Raw genomic sequence first — 19534 nt, 5'->3', positions numbered from 1 at the left:
GCACAGGATAATCCCGAACCACCCGATCCGCAGTCGTTCCTGCCCCTTCCCACTCCTGGGCCTCTAGCCCATGTGTCCTGGGAAGATTAGACTTAAAGAGGAGATGTGAGCCCGCTGTTGGGTAGAGACCGTCTTTATACGTTGCTAACTTGGACTTCCCAGGCGCTTAGCACAGTGCTCTGCCCACAGTAAGCGCTCAATAAATACGATTGAATGAATGAATTTTGAGCCGCTATGCAAGTGGGGATGCTCAAACGGCTGTGGTCTGGCCTCCTCCCTTCCCCCTCCCCATCTGAAATCATCATAATAATAATAATGACATTTATTAAGCGCTTACTAGCTTACTATGTGCATAGCACTCATCAGTGGTATTTATTGGGTGTTCACTGTGTGCAGAGCGCTTGGGAGAGTACAAATCCCGGCCCCGCCAATGGCCAGCTGTGCAACCTTGGGCAAGTCACTTAACTTCTCTGGGCCTCAGTTCCCTCATCTGTAAAATGGGGATTAATTCTGTGAGCCCCCAATGGGACAACTCCGTCACCTTGTATCCTCCACAGTGCGTAGAACAGTGCTTTGCACAAAGTAAGCGCTTAGCAAATACCATCATTATGATTATTATCATCATCATCAATGGTATTTATTGGGTGTTCACTGTGTGCAGAGCGCTTGGGAGAGTACAGATCCCGGCCTCGCCAATTGCCAACTGTGCGACCTTGGGCAAGTCACTTAACTTCTTTGGGCCTCAGTTCCCTCATCTGTAAAGTGGGGATTAAAACTGTGAGCCCCCCATGGGAAAACCTGATCACCTTGTAACCTCCCCAGTGCTTAGAACAGTGCTTTGCACATAGTAAGCACTTAACAAATGCCATCATTATTATTATTATTTTTATCAATGGTATTTATTGGGTGTTCACTTTGTGCAGAGCACTTGGGAGAATACAAATCCCAGCCCCCACCAATTGCCAGCTGTGCGACCTTGGGCAAGTCACTTAACTTCTCTGGGCCTTAGTTTCCTCATCTGTAAAATGGGGATTAAAACTGTGAGACCCCTATGGCACAACCTGATCACCTTGTAACCTCCCCAGCGCTTAGAACAGTGCTTTGCACGTAGTAAGCGCTTAACAAATACCGTCATTATTATTATTATTATCATCATCAGTGGTATTTATTGGGTGTTCACTGTGTGCAGAGCGCTTGGGAGAGTACGGTACAACAGGGTTGTCGACACGTTCCTTGCCCCCAACAATCCCTCCAACTTGCTCCCCCTGCTAACAGCCGACTGGGATCCCGAGGTTCCCAGCGGTCGGCGTGGCCCTCTCCCGACCCACCTTGCTTAGAACAGTGCTTTGCACATAGTGAGCGCTTAACAAATACCATCATTATTATTATCATCATCATCAATAGTATTTATTGGGTGTTCACTGTGTGCAAAGCGCTTGAGAGAGTACGGTACAACGACACGTTAGAACAGTGCTTTGCACATAGTAAGCGCTTAACAAATACCGTCATTATTATTATTATCATCATCATCACAGCACCTGTATATATGTATATGTTTGTACATATTTATTACTCTATTTATTTACTTATTTATTTTGTGCATATCTATTCTATTTATTTTATTTTGTTAGTATAGTTTTGTTCTCTGTCTCCCCCTTTTAGACTGTGAGCCCACTGTTGGGTAGGGACTGTCTCTATAGGTTGCCAACTTGTACTTCCCAAGCGCTTAGTACAGTGCTCTGCACACAGTAAGCGCTCAATAAATACGATTGAATGAATGAATGAACGCCGGGGTGGCTCCCAAGGAGATCGGGTTGGACGCAGGCCTTGTCCCGCAGCGGGCTCTTACCATGTGTATTACTCTATTTATTTATTTATCTTATACTACTCTTTACTTATTTTATTCGTACATGTTTATTCTATTTATTTTATTTTGTTAATATGTTTTGTTGTCTGTCTCCCCCTTCTAGACTGTGAACCCACTGTTGGGTCGGGACCGTCTCTATACGCCGGCGACTTGTACTTCCCAAGCGCTTAGTACGGTGCTCTGCACACAGTAAGCGCTCAATAAATACGACTGAATGAATGAACGAATGAATCATCAGTGGTATTTAGTGGGTGTTGACTGTGTGCAGAGCGCTTGGGAGAGTACGGTACAACGGGGTTGTCGACGTATTCCTTGCCCCCAACAATCCCTCCAACTTGCTCCCCCTGCTAACAGCCGATTGGGATCCCGAGGTCCCCAGGGGCCGGCGCGGCCCTCTCCCAACTCACCTTGCTTAGAACAGTGCTTTGCACATAGTAAGCGCTTAACAAATACCGTCATTATTATTATTATCATCATCAGTGGTATTTACTGGGTGTTCACTGTGTGCAGAGCGCTTGAGAGAGTACAGTACAACGACACGTTCCTTGTCCCCAACAATCCCTCCAACTTGCTCCCCTTGCTAACAGCCAATTGGGATCCCGAGGTGCCCAGGGGCCGGCGCGGCCCTCTCCCGACCCACCTTGCTTAGAACAGTGCTTTGCACATAGTGAGCGCTTAACAAATACCATCATCATCAATGGTATTTATTGGGTGTTCACTGTGTGCAGAGCACTTGAGTACGGTACAACGGGGTTGTCGACATGTTCCTTTCCCCCAACAATGCCTCCAACTTGCTCCCCCTGATAACAACCGATTGAGATCCCGAGGGGCCAGTGCGGCCCTCTCGCGACCCACCTTGCCTAGAACAGTGCTTTGCACATAGTGAGCGCTTAACAAATACCATCATCATTATTATTATTATTATCAATGGTATTTACTGGATGTTCACTGTGTGCAGAGCGCTTGGGAGAGTACGGTACAACGGGGTTGTCGACACGTTCCTTGCCCCCAACAATCCCTCCAACTTGCTCCCCCTGCTAACAGCCGATCGGGATCCCGAGGGGCCGGCGCGGCCCTCTCCCGACCCACCCTGCCTCTCTCCCCGTTGCCTTTCAGTCGTCGTCCCTCATCTCCAGCGCCACGGCGGCGGCCCTGCTGAGCTCCGGGGCTGTGGACTACTGTCTGCACGTCCTTAAGTGCCTGCTGGACTACTGGAAGGGCCAACAGAACGACGAGGAGCCGGCCGCCACCAGCCAGCTGCTAAAGCCCCACACCACCACGTCTCCTCCGGACATGAGCCCCTTCTTCCTCCGCCAGTACGTGAAGGTGAGTCCCTCCCAGGCCGCTGCTCTCTGTTCCTCCCTTTACCCGTCTGTGAAATGGGCGTTTGCATCCCCGCTGCCTTCGTGGGGTTGTTTCGGTGGCGGTTTCAAAGCGCTCGCTACGTGCCAGCCTCCGTATTAAGGTACAGGATAGTCGGGTGTGACACGGTCTCCGTCCAAAACGGGGCTCACAGTCTTCATGCTCATTTTACAGATGAGGTGACTGGGGCTGTGAGCCCGCTGTTGGGTAGGGACCGCCTCTATATGTTGCCGACTTGGACTTCCCAAGCGCTTAGTACAGTGCTCTGCACACAGTAGGCGCTCAGTAAACGCGATTGAAAGAATGAATGGGGCGCTGAGAAATTAAGTGACGCGCCTGACGTCCCACAGCGGACGAGTGGCCGGGCCAGGATCGTTCGTTCACGCAGTCGTATTTATTGAGCGCTTCCTGTGTGCAGAGCACTGTACTAAGCGCTTGGGAAGGACAAGTCGGCAACATATAGGGACGGTCCCTACCCAACCGCGGGCTCACAGTCTAGAAGGATTAGAACCCAGGTCTTTTAACTGTCGGGCCCACCTCTTTCCAAGAGGCCCGTCTGCTTTCTGCCCGATGGGGCTCTGTCCACTTGGATCGTTCTCTCGGATCGTAGTGCGGTGCTTGTAGAAGCGCTTAGTACTTTTAAATGTCTTTTTCCCTCACGCGTGGGTTGTGTGTGACAAAGAACATAATGTCCTCAGATCTTCAAGAGAAGCAGCGTGGCTCAGTGGAAAGAGCCTGGGCTTTGGAGTCAGAGGTCATGGGTTCGAATCCCAGCTCCACCACAAGTCTGCTGTGTGACCTTGGGCAAGTCACTTAACTTCTCTGAGCCTCAGTTCCCTCATCTGTAAAAATGGGGGTTAAGACTGTGAGCCCCACGTGGGACAACTTGATCACACTGTATCCCCCCCCAGCGCGTAGAACAGTGCTTTGCACATAGTAAGCGCTTAACAAATGCCATTATTATTATTATTATTGGGAGTCAGAGGTCATGGGTTCTAATTCCAGTTCTGCCACTTGTGTGACTTCGGGCAAGTCACTTCACTTCTCTGGGCCTCAGTGACCTCGTCTGTAAAATGGGGATTGAGACTCTGAGCCCCACGTGGGACAACCTGATCATCCTGTATCCTCCTAGCTCTCAGAACAGTGCTTTGCACATAGTAAACGCTTAACAAATGCCATTATTATTATTATTATTGGGAGTCAGAGGTCATCAGTTCTAATTCCAGCTCCGCCACTTATCGTCTGTGTGACTTTGGGCAAGTCACTTCACTTCTCTGGGCCTCAGTTACCTCGTCTGGAAAATGGGGATTGAGACTCTGAGCCCCACGTGGGACAACCTGATCATCCTGTATCTTCCTAGCGCTTAGAACAGTGCCTTGCACATAGTAAGCGCTTAGCAAAGGCCATTATCATTATTATTAGTAGTATATGTTTGTACGTATTTATTACTCTATTTACTGTATTTTATTTGTACATATTTATTCTATTTATTTTATTTTGTTAATATGTTTTGTTTCGTTGTCCGTCTCCCCCTTCTAGACTGTGAGCCCGCTGTTGGGTAGGGACCGCCTCTATATGTTGCCGACTTGGACCTCCCAATCGCTCAGTCCAGTGCTCTGCACACAGGAAGCGCTCACTAAATACGATTGAATGAGTGAATGAACAAATAAATACGATTGAATGAATAAAGGGACTGAAAGTTCAGCTCTCTCAGGTTGTGTGGAGCGAAGGTGCAAATCACTTCACGACTACAATCTTTTGTGCCACTCCTGCTTCATGCATTCGGTCCTCAGAGTCGGGCGGACCCCGGGCCGTTATCTGGACTAGTTCTAGACTGTGAGCCCACTGTTGGGTAGGGACCGTCTCTATATGTTGCCAACTTGGACTTCCCAAGCGCTTAGTACAGTGCTCTGCACACAGTAAGCGCTCAATAAATACGATTGATTGATTGATTGATTGATTGGACAGCTGCTTGGCTGGCAGGGTAGATAGGGCGGTCCGGAGTCTTTGTGAGAGGTCCACTCCTACTCACCCCCTTGGGCAGCCCTTCTCTCAGACTCGGCCTTTTCCTCCAATACAGTAGTATTGGAAAATACTGAGTATTTTCCTCAGTAGTTGTAAACTGAGATTAACTAGCCCCTGCTGTCCTCTGGCTTGCCCCCCGCCCAGGCTTCCGTTCAGTAGCGTGAAGATCCGTTCATTCCGTCGTATTTATTGAGCGCTCACTGTGTGCAGAGCACTGGACTAAGCGCTTGGAAAGTACAAGCTGGCAACATATAGAATAAATATGTACAAATAAAATAGAGTAGTAAATACGTACAGACATAGATACATATATTCATTCATTCAGTCGTATTTATTGAGCGCTTACTGTGTGCAGAGAGCGCTTGGAAAGTACAAGCTGGCAACATATAGAATAAATATGTACAAATAAAATAGAGTAGTAAATACGTACAAACATATATACATATATTCATTCATTCAGTCGTATTTATTGAGCGCTTACTGTGTGCAGAGCACTGGACTAAGCGCTTGGAAAGTATGAGCTGGCAACATGTAGAATAAATATGTACAAATAAAATAGAGTAGTAAATACGTACAAACATGTATACATATATTCATTCATTCAATCGTATTTATTGAGCGCTTACTGCGTGCAGAGCACTGGACTAAGCGCTTGGAAAGTACAAGCTGGCAACATATAGAATAAATATGTACAAATAAAATAGAGTAGTAAATACGTACAAACATGTATACATGTATTCATTCATTCAATCGTATTTATTGAGCGCTTACTGTGTGCGGAGCACTGGACTAAGCGCTTGGAAAGTACAAGCTGGCAACATATAGAATAAATACGTACAAATAAAATAGAGTAGTAAATACGTACAAACATATACATATATTCATTCAATCGTATTTATTGAGCGCTTACTGTGTGCGGAGCACTGGACTAAGCGCTTGGAAAGTACAAGCTGGCAACATATAGAATAAATACGTACAACTAAAATAGAGTAGTAAATACGTACAAACATATATACATATGTTCATTCATTCAATCGTATTTATTGAGCGCTTACTGCGTGCAGAGCACTGGACTAAGCGCTTGGAAAGTACAAGCTGGCAACATATAGAATAAATATGTACAAATAGAGTAGTAAATATGTACAAACATATATACATATATTCATTCATTCAATCGTATTTATTGAGCGCTTACTGCGTGCGGAGCACTGTCCTAAGCGCTTGGGAAGTACAAGTCGGCGACATATAGAGACGGCCCCCGCCCAACAGCGGGCTCACGGTCTAGAAGGGGGAGGCAGAGAACAAAACAAATCAAGTCAGAAGAAATAGATGGTCTATCCTTAACGGTAGGAGATAGATCAGGGAAACCAACCGTCACACATTTCCTTCCAAATCCTCTTGCCTCTGATGGCGGGCCAATACTGGACCGGACCAACTGTTGTAAGCACTCAACACATAACCATTGATTGACCTGCGACTGGGCTAGCCCAGTAATGGCAGTGCTTGTGTTCTTCTTCCCTACGCAGAAGCACCTCGCTTTTAACACAGTTATCATTCATTCAATCGTATTGATTGAGCGCTCACTGTGTGCAGAGCACTGTACTAAGCGCTTGGGAAGTCCAAGCTGGCAACAGGTAGAGACGGTCCCTACCCAACAGCGGGCTCACAGTCTAGAAGTTATCCCGAGATCCCCTCCAAATTTGCTACTGTCTCCAGAGTTTCGGACTCTGGCGCTTTCCCTCCACGTTCACCGTAAGTAACTCTGGTCTTACCCGGTGAGGCCTGGCTTTATTTCTCTCCCCGCCCCACCGCAGCCCGCCGTCCGGCCTTCAGGGCCCTCCTCGTCGTCCCATCCTTGCTCTCGCTCCCGCGACCTATTCCCAGACGGAGCAGTGGGGGAGAAAGGAGCAGCGGTCGCGGCTTCTAGGTTTACAATGTAATCTCTCCGTCAGGAAGCTCCCTTAGGCGACGGGATACTCCCGGTTGGCAGAGGAAGGTGCCGCTCCCCGGGGCAGGATGCCCGCTGGGGGCCGGCCCCAAGAGGGGATTTACGAGCTGAAATCCTCAGCCGCGGCTTTCTTTTCCGATTCTTTTGGCTTCACGGCTCCGCTGTCCCCGTCGGCGCAATCAGCCCACCGCCACGAGCAGCAGGATAAGACGTTGGTTCTTACGGGCGAGGAGACCGGTCTGTACCGTAACCGTTGCATGGAGTTCGAGTCCCCCCCAGGGGCTCGGAGGCTCTGTCGGCCCTCAGGCAGAGCGGTTGGTCCCGGCTTGGGCTGGCTTCGTGTTTAGCATGAGCTTGCCCAGCGGACGCCGAGCCGGCGTTCTCTCCGGGGGCCGCCGCGGACGACGGAATCGGGGTCCACCTGGCGCCTGTGCACATTCTGTCCCCTCAGGGCCACGCCGCCGACGTGTTTGAAGCCTACACGCAGCTCCTGACGGAGATGGTGTTGCGGCTTCCCTATCAAATCAAGAAGATTGCCGACACCAACTCCCGCATTCCGCCCCCCGTCTTCGACCACTCCTGGTTCTACTTCCTGTCAGAGGTAAGCGGGAGCGACGGGGAGCCTCGTTCTGCCGGACTCTCGGAGGGGACGCGTTGCTCCCTCCGTCCGTGGCCAGGGTTGGCTCTGGCTCCCAAGAGTCCCCAAGGGAACAGAGATGAACTTCACCAATGGATGAACCCGCCTTTTTGAACCTTCCCATTGGGATGTGCATGCATGCATTTATTCATTCATTCATTTATTTATTCATTTATTTATTTATTCATTCATTCATTCATTTATATTTACTCACTCATATTTATTTATTTATTTATTTATTTGCATTTACTTACTTTTATTTATGTATTTGTTGTTTATTGTTTATTTATTTATTTATCCATTCTATCTATTTATTTACTTATTTATTTATGCATTTATTATTATTATTCATTCATTCATTCATTTGTTCATTTATTTATATTTACTTACTTTTATTTATTTATTTATTGCTTATTTATTTATTCATTCTATCTATTTATTTATTTATGTATTTATTTATTATTATTTATTTACTTATTTATTCATTCATTCACTTATTTATTTATACTTACTCATATTTATTTATTTATTTATTTATAATTACTTATATTTATTTATTCATTTACTTATTTACTTATTTATCCATTATTTATTTATTAATTTGTTTATTTATTCTGCCTATCTATTTATTATTTATTCACTTATTTATTTATTTATTTATGCTATCTATCTGTCTATTTATTATTTATTTATTATTTATTTGTTTATTCTATCTATCTATTTATTTATTTATTTTACTTGTACATATCTATTCTATTTATTTTATTTTGTTAGTCTGTTTGGTTTTGCCTCCCCCTTTTAGACTGTGAGCCCACTGTTGGGTAGGGACTGTCTCTATATGTTGCCAACTTGTACCTCCCAAGTGCTTAGTACAGTGCTCTGCACACAGTAAGCGCTCAATAAATACGATTGATGATGATGATGATGATGTGTAGCCCGCGAGATTCAGATCGACCAAAGCCACCTCCCCACGTGCACACGCTCCCACCTTGTCATAGTTGAATACTGGGACTTGCAATGGTCCCTCACTTCTAGGTAATTTCTAACATTTACTGTGTAACATTTACTAGGAATAATAATAATAATGATGGCGTTTATTAAGCGCCTACTATGTGCCAAGCACTGTACTAAGCACTGGGGCGGTGACGAGGTGATCAGGTTGTCCCACGCGGGGCTCACGGTCTTAATCCCCATTTTACAAATGAGAGAACTGAGGCACAGAGAATAATAATAATAATGATGGCATTTATTAAGCGCCTACTATGTGCCAAGCACTGTTCCAAGGGCTGGGGAGGTGACAAGGTGATCAGGTTGTCCCACGGGGGGCTCACGGTCTTAATCCCCATTTTTCAAATGAGGGAACTGAGGCACAGAGAATAATAATAATAATAATAATAATGATGGCATTTATTAAGCGCTTACTATGTGCCAAGCACTGTTCTAAGCGCTGGGGAGGTGACAAGGTGATCAGGTTGTCCCATGGCGGGCTCACTGTCTTAATCCCCATTTTACAAATGAGGTAACTGAGGCACAGAGAATAATAATAATAATGATGGCATTTATTAAGTGCTTACTGTGTGCCAAGCACTGTTCTAAGCGCTGGGGAGGTTACAAGGTGATCAGGTTGACCCACGGGGGGCTCACAGTCCTCATCCCCATTTTACAAATGAGGTAACTGAGGCCCAGAGAATAATAATAATAATAATAATAATAATAATAATGGTAGCATTTATTAAGCGCTTACTATGTGCGAAACACTGTTCTAAGTGCTGGGGAAGATACAAGGTGATCAGGTTCTCCCACGGGGGGCTCACAGTCTTAATCCCCATTTTACAGAGGAGGCACAGAGAAGTCAAGTGACTTGCCCAGAGTCACCCAGCTGACAATTGGCGGAGCCGGGATTTGAACCCATGACCTGGCTCCAAAGCCCGTGCTCTTTCCATTGAGCCGCAGCGTGGCTGAGTGGGTGCCTCGGTTTCCTCTTCTGTAAAATGGGGATTGACTGGGAAGCCCATGTGGGATACCGACCGTGTCCAATCTCATTAGATTGTATCTACCCCGGCGCTTAGTATGGTGCCTGGCACCGAGTGAGCACTTCACAAAGACCATTTAAAAAAGAAAAAAAAATCACAGTTGTTCCTCAGCCCCTGAAGGTTCTGGCCGACTTGAACCGAACAATTTGAGACCATTTCAAGTTAGCATTAGGTAATAATAATAATAATAATAATAATAATAATAGCATTTATTAAGCGCTTACTGTGTGCCAAGCACTGTTCTAAGCGCTGGGGAGGTTCCAAGGTGATGAGGTTGTCCCACGGGGGGCTCCCAGTCTTCATCCCCATTTGCCAGATGAGGGAACTGAGGCACAGAGAAGCTGCCCAAAGTCACCCAGCTGACAACCGGCGGAGCCGGGATTTGAACCCGTGACCTCTGACTCCAAAGCCCGGGCTCTTTCCACCGAGCCACGCTGCTTCTCTGCAGGTAACGAGAGATCTTTAGTTTATCCGCAAGAGGTGCCTTTTTGCTGAGGGGGTTGCAAACGACCCCACTTTGAAAGTATCGTTACTTATTTACACAGAAAAGTCCACTTGGTTTAAACTCTTATTATCCAGGGCAAATTTAAACATGGCTCATTGAGCCTGTCCATATACTGGCTCCTCACTCCTTTTTGTACTGTATTCAATATATTGTCTTTTGTCAGTTTTTTGGGCCGTGGGAAAGCCTCAGTGCATTTTTTGTTATTTCCTCCGGGCCACGGCACTTTGTTTCCTTTAAATCTGTTTTTGCGGAACCAATTAAGGTGCTTCCTGGACAGAATAACCCAAGAAAGGCAATACTCCCTCAGCCAGAAGTGGCTGTTTTCTGTGGTATTTCTGAGGCTGGGTTCGGCCCTCCAGTGCTTCTCACCTCAAATGAGAAGCAGCGTGGCTCGGTGGAAAGAGCCCAGGCTCTGGAGGCAGAGGTCACGGGTTCAAATCCCGGCTCCGCCAATAGTCGGCTGTGTGACTTTGGGCGAGTCATTTCAGTTCTCCCCCTTCTAGACTGTGAGCCCACTGTTGGGTAGGGACTGTCTCTATATGTTGCCAGCTTGTACTTCCCAAGCGCTTGGTACAGTGCTCTGCACACAGTAAGCGCTCAATAAATATGATTGATTCTCTAGGCCTCAGCTGCCTCATCTGTAAAATGGAGATTAAGACTGTGAGCCCCCCAGCGGGACAACCTCATCACTCTGTAACCTCCCCAGCGCTTTGAACGGTGCTTTGCACATAGTAAGCGCTTAATAAATGCCATCATTAAGTGTGGGAACGCTCTCCCTGGCTTTGTCATCAAGGCAGTTATTCTTGTGTCTTCCCAAGCCCAACTTGTACTTCCCCAGCGCTTAGCACAGTGCTCTGCACACAGTAAGCGCTCAATAAATACGATTGATTCTTTGGGCCTCAGCTGCCTCATCTGTAAAATGGGGATTAAGACTTTGAGCCTCCCGTGGGACAACCTCATCACCTTGTAACCTCCCCAGCGCCTAGAACGGTGCTTTGCACATAGTAAGCGCTTAATAAATGCCATCATTCATTGTGGGAACGCTCTCCCTGGCTTTGTCATCAAGGCAGTTATTCTTGTGTCTTCCCAAGCCCAACTTGTACTTCCCCAGCGCTTAGCACAGTGCTCTGCACACAGTAAGCGCTCAATAAATACGATTGATTCTTTGGGCCTCAGCTGCCTCATCTGTAAAATGGGGATTAAGACTTTGAGCCTCCCGTGGGACAACCTCATCACCTTGTAACCTCCCCAGCGCCTAGAACGGTGCTTTGCACATAGTAAGTGCTTAATAAATGCCATCATTCAGTGTGGGAACGCTCTCCCTGGCTTTGTCATCAAGGCAGTTATTCTTGTGTCTTCCCAAGCCCAACTTGTACTTCCCCAGCACTTAGCACAGTGCTCTGCACACAGTAAGCGTTCAATAAATACTATTGATTGATTGATTGATTGTGTCTGTTTTCCCTCATGATTCTTCTCGGTGGACGGGACCGTACACCAGCTCAATCCCCCAGGATCGCTAGGAAGTTAGGGACGCGAGTAGGACCACTGTTTCCCTCCCCTCGTTGCCACCTGAGCTCGGGAAGGCGAGCACGTTGAGGATGGGGAGGCCGGCGAGTGGAATTTCGAAAGCCCCCGATGGGGCCGGGATTCCACGGATTTGACTCGGGGATCCTGACCCGCGTCTCCCCTCCCGGCCGGTCTCTCCTCCCAGTATCTGATGATCCAGCAGACGCCGTTCGTGCGCCGCCAAGTCCGCAAGCTCCTGCTCTTCATCTGCGGCTCCAAGGAGAAGTACCGCCAGCTCCGCGACCTGCACACCCTGGACTCCCACGTGCGCGGGATCAAGAAGCTGCTGGAGGAGCAGGGCATCTTCCTGCGGGCCAGCGTGGTGACCGCCAGCTCGGGGTCCGCCCTGCAGTACGACACGCTCATCAGCCTGGTGAGGGGAGCTGGCTCGGTCCGTCGCGGTCGGGGGGCTTCAGTGAGCGCTTCACTGTGCGCGGAGCGCTCTGTCCCGCGAGAGAAGCAGCGTGGCTCAGTGGAAAGAGAGCCCGGGCTTTGGCGTCAGTGGTCGTGGGTTCAAATCCCAGCCCCGCCAACTGTCAGCTGTTGGACTTGGGGCAAGTCACGTCACTTCTCTGGGCCTCAGTTACCTCATCTGGAAAATGGGGATTAAGACTCTAGCCCCCCCCCCCCCCCCTTCCCGGGGACAACCCGATCACCTTGTAACCTCCCCAGTGCTTAGAACAGTGCTTTGCACATAATAAGCACATAACAAATACCATTATTATTATTATTATTATTATTACCCTACAGAAGAGTTCATTCATTCATTCATTCAATCGTATTTATTGAGCACTTACTGTGTGCAGAGCACTGTACTAAGCGCTTGGGAAGTAGAAGTCAGCAACATATAGAGACAGTCCCTACCCAACAGCGGGCTCACAGTCTAGAAGGGGGAGACAGGCAACAAAACAAAACATATTAACAAGTAAAATAAATAGAATAAATACGTACAAGTAAAATAAATAGAGTAGTAAATATGTACAAACATATATACTTATATACAGGTGCTGTGGGGAGGGGAAGGGAAGGAAAAATTTTATCTCAGTACTCCTAGGTGATTTATTTTAAACCCTCCAGTGTATTTACAATTTTTTTAAATTCTCATAGCAGAGAGGGGATTAGACCAAGGCAGTTACCTTTCCTCTAGGCCACCGCAGGCCTCGCAATAATAATGGCATTTATTAAGCGCTTACTGTGTGCAAAGCACTGTTCTAAGCGCTGGGGAGGTTACACGGTGATCAGGTTGTCCCATGGTGGGGGCTCACAGTCTTCATCCCCATTTTACAGATGAGGTCACTGAGGCCCAGAGAAGTGAAGTGACTTGCCCAGAGTCACACAACTGACAATTGGCAGAGCCGGGATTTGAACCCACGACCCCTGTCGCCAAAGCCCGGGCTCTTTCCACTGAGCCACGCCGCTTCTCCACACAGATCCGTACTCGAAACAACCCGAGGTCTTTCTCCCACTCCTGCAGGCCAGGAAGCCCACAAGGAGCTAGAGGGGGAAATGGGGTTTTAGGGGGGCTTTGGCCGCTGCGAGGGCCGTGGCCTGCGTGATGGCGGAGGGAGCGCCAGACTGGGGAGAACGGGGGAGCGAAAGGTCGGAGGCGGCGGGAGAGTTGGGAGCGAGGTCCAGCGAGAAGATTGCCTTGGGAGAAGAGAAAACAGCGGGTTGGAGGTTCGCAGGCGGGGCGGACGGTGGAGAGCCTCGGAGCCAGTTTTCCGACGTTTTTTGTCTGTTACGGAGAAAGCCGGGAAGCCAGCGGGGGATACTGAGGAGAGGAGCGAGGTGGGCGAGCCTCGGTCCAGTAAGATGAAAGGGACAACTGCGGTTAGCGTAGCGTGGAGAGGGGAGAGAAGGGGGCGTGAAAATGGGAGGGCGATAATAACAGCTCCTTCAACGCATGCCGTTTCATCCCTGCCTCTCGTGGAGAATCTCTCTCACCAATTTCGAGTACCCTCTGTGAGACGTAAATGGCCATATTGGTGAGGTAGTCTGGCATATTCATTCACTCATTCAATCGTATTTATTGAGCGCTTACTGTGTGCAGAGCACTGTACTAAGTGCTTGAGAAGTACAGGTTGGCAACATATAGAGACAGTCCCTACCCAACAGTGGGCTCACAGTCTAGAAGGGGGAGAATGTATATAGTGTTTTGGCCCAATGGAAATATGTACAAATAGGTACAAACACATATTCATTCATTCAGTTGTAGTTATTGAGTGCTTACTGTGTGCAGAGCTCTGTACCAAGCGCTTGGGAAGTACAGGTTGGCAACGTATAGAGACAGTCCCTACCCAACAGTGGGCTCACAGTCTAGAAGGGGGAGAATGTATGTAGCGTTTTGGCCCAATGGAAATATGTACAAATAGGTACAAACACATATTCATTCATTCAGTTGTATTTATTGAGCGCTTACTGTGTGCAGAGCACTGTACTAAGCACTTGGGAAGTACAGGTTGGCAACATATAGAGACGGTCCCTACCCAACAGCGGGCTCACAGTCTAGAAGGGGGAGAATGTATGTAGCGTTTTGGCCCAATGGAAGTATGTACAAATATGTACAAACACATATTCATTCATTCAGTCGTATTTATTGAGCGCTTACTGTGTGCAGAGCACTGTACTAAGCGCTTAGGAAGTCCAAGTTGGCAACATATAGAGACGGTCCCTACCCAACAGCAGGCTCACAGTCTAGAAGGGGGAGACAGACAACAAAACAAAACATATTAACAAAATAAAATAAATAGAATAAATATGTACAAGTAAAATAAATAAAAAGAGTAATGCTAAATTAGAAGAGCACTGTGCTAGGCATTGGGGTGGAGACAAGCTAATCCGGTTGGCCTTCCTAATGCAGTTTTATTTTACGGCTGTAACCGAATGGTCACAGACTGGAACAAGAGGTAGGTATGCCAACCGGGGGACGCGGTGAAAACAAAAAAGATGCCATCCACAAAAACACACGTGCAACGTACTATAAACCGTGGCCTCAGGGGGCTTCCAGTCTTCCTCCTCAGTGCTTAGGGGCTGGACTTCTTGACTGTGAGCCCGCCGTTGGGTAGGGGCCGTCTCTATAAGTTGCCAACTTGGACTTCCCAAGCGCTTAGTCCAGTGCTCCGCACACAGTAAGCGCTCAATAAATACGATTGAGTGAATGAGTGAAGTTCAGGTAGCTTGGCTGACTCCCTGTTTTGTGCTTCAGATGGAGCACCTGAAGGCCTGCGCGGAGATCGCCACGCAGCGCACCGTCAACTGGCAGAAATTCTGCATCAAAGATGATTGTAAGTCGTCTCTCCCGCCGTGGGCTGAGGGGCCCGGCTCACCCAAAGGCCGAGCGGGAGCTCAGAAGGACAAGGTTTCTCTCTGAATGCTATTGAATTCCTCTGGACCGACTCCAGAGGGGGTTGATTGCTGGGATTTATTTTACTTGCACATATTTACTATTCTATTTATTTTATTTTGTTAATATGTGTTGCTTTGTTGTCTGTCTCCCCCTTCTAATAAATAAAAATAATAATGATGGCATTTATTAATGGCTTCTATGTGCAAAGCACTGTTCTAAGCGCTGGGGAGATTACAAGGTGATCAGGTCCCACGGGGGGCTCACAGTCGTAATCCCCATTTTGCAGATGAGGTAACTGAGGCAGAGAGAAGTTAAGTGACTTGCGCAAAGTCACACAGCTGACAAGTGGCAGAGCCAGGATTTGAACCCATTACCTTTGACTCCAAAGCCCGGGCTCTTTCCACTGAGCCACGCTGCTTCTAGACTGTGAGCCTGCTGTTGGGTAGGGACCGTCTCTACATGTTGCCGACTTGGACTTCCCAAGCGCTTAGTACAGTGCTCTGCACACAGTAAGCGCTCAGTAAATACGATTGAATGCATAAGTGAATGATATTTATTTTACTTGTACATATTTACTATTCTATTTATTTTATTTTGTTAATACGTTTTGTTTTGTTGTCCGTCTCCCCCTTCTAGACTGTGAGCCCGCTGTTGGGTAGGGACCGTCTCTAGATGTTGCCAACATCTAACATCCCAACATCTAGCGCTTACTATGTGCAGAGCACTGTACTAAGCGCTTGGGAAGTCCAAGTTGGCAACATATATAGACAGTCCCTACCCAACAGCGGGCTCACAGTCTAGAAGGGGGAGACAGACAACAAAACAAAACATATTAACAAAATAAACTAAATAGAATAGTAAATATGTACAAGTAAAATAAATACCATTCATTCATTCAATTGTATTTATTGAGCGCTTACTGTGTGCAGAGCACTGTTCTAAACGCTGGGGAGATTACAAGGTGATCAAGTCCTACGGGGGGGCTCACAGTCTTAATCCCCATTTTACAGATGAGGGAACTGAGGCAGAGAGAAGTTAAGTGACTTTCCCAAAGTCACAGTGCTCTGCACACAGTAAGCGCTCAATAAATATGATTGATTGATAGCTGACAAGTGGCAGAGCTGGGATTTGAACCCATGACCTCTGACTCCAAAGCCCGGGCTCTTTTCCACGGAGCCACGCTGCTTTGTATCCAACCCCAGTGCTTAGTACAGTGCCTGGCACTTAGTAAGCGCTTAACAAATGCCATAATTATTATTATTATTATTATTATCATTCTCTGGGCTTCAAGTTATCTCATCTGTAAAAATGGGGATTAAGACTGTGAGCCCCTTGTGGGACAGGGACCGTGTCCAACCTGATTAACTAGTATCTACCCCAGTGTTTACAACAGTGCTTGGCATATAGTAAGCGCTTAACAAAGAACATAATTATTATTATTATTATTCTCTGGGCTTCAAGTTATCATCTCATCTGTAAAATGGGGATTAAGACTGTGAGCCCCATGTGGGACAGGAACTGTGTCCAACCTGATTAACTAGTATCTACCCCAGTGTTTACAACAGTGCTTGGCATATAGTAAGCGCTTAACAAATAACATAATTATTTTTATTATTATTCTCTGGGCTTCAAGTTATCATCTCGTCTGTTAAATGGGGATTAAGGCTATGGGCCCCATGTGGGACAGGGACGGTGTCCAACCTGATTAACTAGTACCTACCCCAGTGTTTACAACAGTGCTTGGCATATAGTAAGTGCTTGGCTCAGTGGAAAGAGCATGGGCTTTGGAGTCAGAGGTCATGGGTTCGAATCCCGGCTCTGCCACTTGTCAGCTGTGGGGCCTCAGGCAAGCCACTTAACTTCTCTGTGCCTCAGTTACCTCATCTGTAAAATGGGATTAAGACTGTGAGCCCCACGTGGGACAACCTGATCACCTTGTATCCCTCAGCGCTTAGAACAGTGCTTTGCACATAGTAAGCGCTTAATAAATGCCATTATTATTATTATTATTATATAGTAAGCGCTTAACAAATAACATAATTATTGTTATTATCATTATTATTCGAAGTACTCCAAAGGTACAGTAAAATGAGGGCAGATGGGGTGTCTAGGACCCTGGCAAACCCTGACACTTTTGGACCTGATAAGCGGGACCTGGAAAAGGTCATTCCCACAATTTTTGTTACCAACGTCTCCATTAGGAAGCAACATGGCCTAGCGGAAAGAGCACAGGCTTGGGAATCTAATCCCGGCTCCTCCACTTCCCCACTGTCTACCGTGTGACCTTGGGCAACTCACTTCTCTGTGCCTTAGTTTCCTCCCCTGTAAAATGGGGATTGAAGCCTCCCCTACTTAGATTGTGAGCCCCTTGTGGGAAAGGAACCGTGCCCAACCTGAATGACTTATATCAACCCCAGTACTTGGCACATAGTAAGCGCCTAACAAGTATCATAATTATTATTTACAGTGTTTTTCTTTTGTATACGGAATAAAATAGTCGCCACTCATTCCTTGGAGAACTTAACAGTCTAAAGGCCGGAGGGGAGGGGGTGCCAATTTTTCAGAAAAGTTTAACATTTGGAAGAGGCATTTCATAATAATAAAATGAGTACCGCCTGTCTCTCGTGACTGCGCTGGGACTCGAAGCAGCTGTAGGTCCACTAAATAGCAGTTCTCACATTGGGATTTCTTTTTAGGGTTTGGGTTTTTTTTTATGGCATTTATTAAGCGCTTACTATGTGCAAAGCACTGTTCTAAGCGCTGGGGAAGTTACAAGGCGATCAGGTTGTCCCTCAGGGGGCTCACAGTCTTAATCCCCATTTTACAGATGAGGTAACCGAGGCCCAGAGAAGTGACGTGACTTGCCCAAAGTCACACAGCTGACAGTTGGCAGAGCCGGGATTTGAACCCATGACCTCTGACTCCAAAGCCCGGGCTCTTTCCACTGAGCCACGCTGTTTTCCGCTCTAAGCTCTCGTGGCTATTTTAGGTGCCCAGTCTGCAGCTGTGGCACACCGCTGCTCGGGTGCTAGTTAAGTTGTGGTATTTGTGGCATCACAGAAGCAGCTTGGCTCAGTGGAAAGAGCCCGGGCTTTGGAGTCAGAGGTCATGGGTTCGAATCCCGGCTCCGCCACACGTCTGCCGTGTGCCCTTGGGCAAGTCACTTCACTTCCCTCATCTGTAAAATGGGGATGAAGACTGTGAGCCCCACGTGGGGCAGCCTGATCACCTTGTATCCCCCCCAGCGCTTCGAACAGTGCTTTGCACATCGTAAGCGCTTAACCGATGTCATCGTCGTTTGACCCAGACGTGAACCTGCCTTCTCTTCCCCTCCGCAGCCGTCCTGTATTTCCTCCTCCAAGTCAGTTTTCTGGTGGACGAGGGGGTGTCCCCCGTGCTGCTGCAGCTGCTGTCCTGTGCCCTCTGCGGCAGCAAGGTGCTGTCGGCGGCCTCTTCCTCCGCCACGTCCAGCGCCTCCTCCTCCTCTGGCCCGGGGGCCTCCGGCTCGGGACAGCCGGCAGCGCAGAGCAAGTCGTCCACCAAGAAGAGCAAGAAGGAAGAGAAGGAAAAAGAGAAAGAGAGTGAGCTCCCATTCACCCCGTCGTTCAGAGGGTTGAGGGGGATGGAGGGAGGGCGGTGACGGCCCGCTGGCCGAAACTTGAGTTCTGTTCACCCGGGGTTTCTCTACCTCATGCTGTTTTGGGGGGCTCGCCTACATTGCCAGCAGCCCCCCCGCCCCCAGTATATTGGCAGCTCACGGTGTCGTCCTTCGGATTCCAGAGGTGACTCTTGGATGATGTAGGATTTCCTCACCAGGCCCCCCTCCCCACTGCCGCCAACGTTCACACTTGAACTGTGAATGATGTGGTGGCTTGGGAAACACCATTCCCAGGCTGCCTACGAGTTTCCCCTGGCCACCGTACCGTCCATCGGTCAGTGGTATTGATTGAGCGCTCACTGAGTGCAGAAAAATGTACTAAGCGTTTGGGAGAGTAGAGTACAACAAGGAGCCTATGGTCCCTGCCCACAAGAAGCGTATGTTACAGATGTTACAGTAGAGAAGCAGCGTGGTTCATGGAAAGAGCCCGGGCTTTGGAGTCGAGAGGTCGTGGGTTCAAACCCCGGCTCCGCCACTTGCCAGCCGTGTGACTTTGGGCAAGTCACTTCTCTGGGCCTCAGTTCCCTCATCTGTAAAATGGGGATTAAGACGGCGAGCCCACTGTTGGGTAGGGACCGTCTCTACGT

At 47.8% G+C, this 19534-nt stretch overlaps 1 protein-coding gene across 3 annotated transcripts in view; it reads left to right on the top strand.

Moving 5' to 3' along the window:
• UBR4 (ubiquitin protein ligase E3 component n-recognin 4) overlaps positions 1–19534 on the top strand; it is a 211275-nt gene that overhangs the window by 124322 nt on the left and 67419 nt on the right. For all 3 annotated transcript variants that reach the window (XM_038746469.1, XM_038746470.1, XM_038746468.1), the window contains 5 exons: positions 2984–3193; positions 7654–7803; positions 12089–12316; positions 15149–15227; positions 18628–18870. In XM_038746469.1, coding sequence (XP_038602397.1) covers positions 2984–3193; positions 7654–7803; positions 12089–12316; positions 15149–15227; positions 18628–18870 — 910 coding nt within the window. The remainder of the gene's footprint in view (positions 1–2983; positions 3194–7653; positions 7804–12088; positions 12317–15148; positions 15228–18627; positions 18871–19534) is intronic.

This window comes from Tachyglossus aculeatus, chromosome 5, assembly GCF_015852505.1.
Source record: "Tachyglossus aculeatus isolate mTacAcu1 chromosome 5, mTacAcu1.pri, whole genome shotgun sequence".
Taxonomy (NCBI): Eukaryota; Metazoa; Chordata; class Mammalia; order Monotremata; family Tachyglossidae; genus Tachyglossus; species Tachyglossus aculeatus.
Note: the sequence above shows the minus strand (reverse complement) of the source record. Positions and strands in the feature narration are given on the sequence as shown.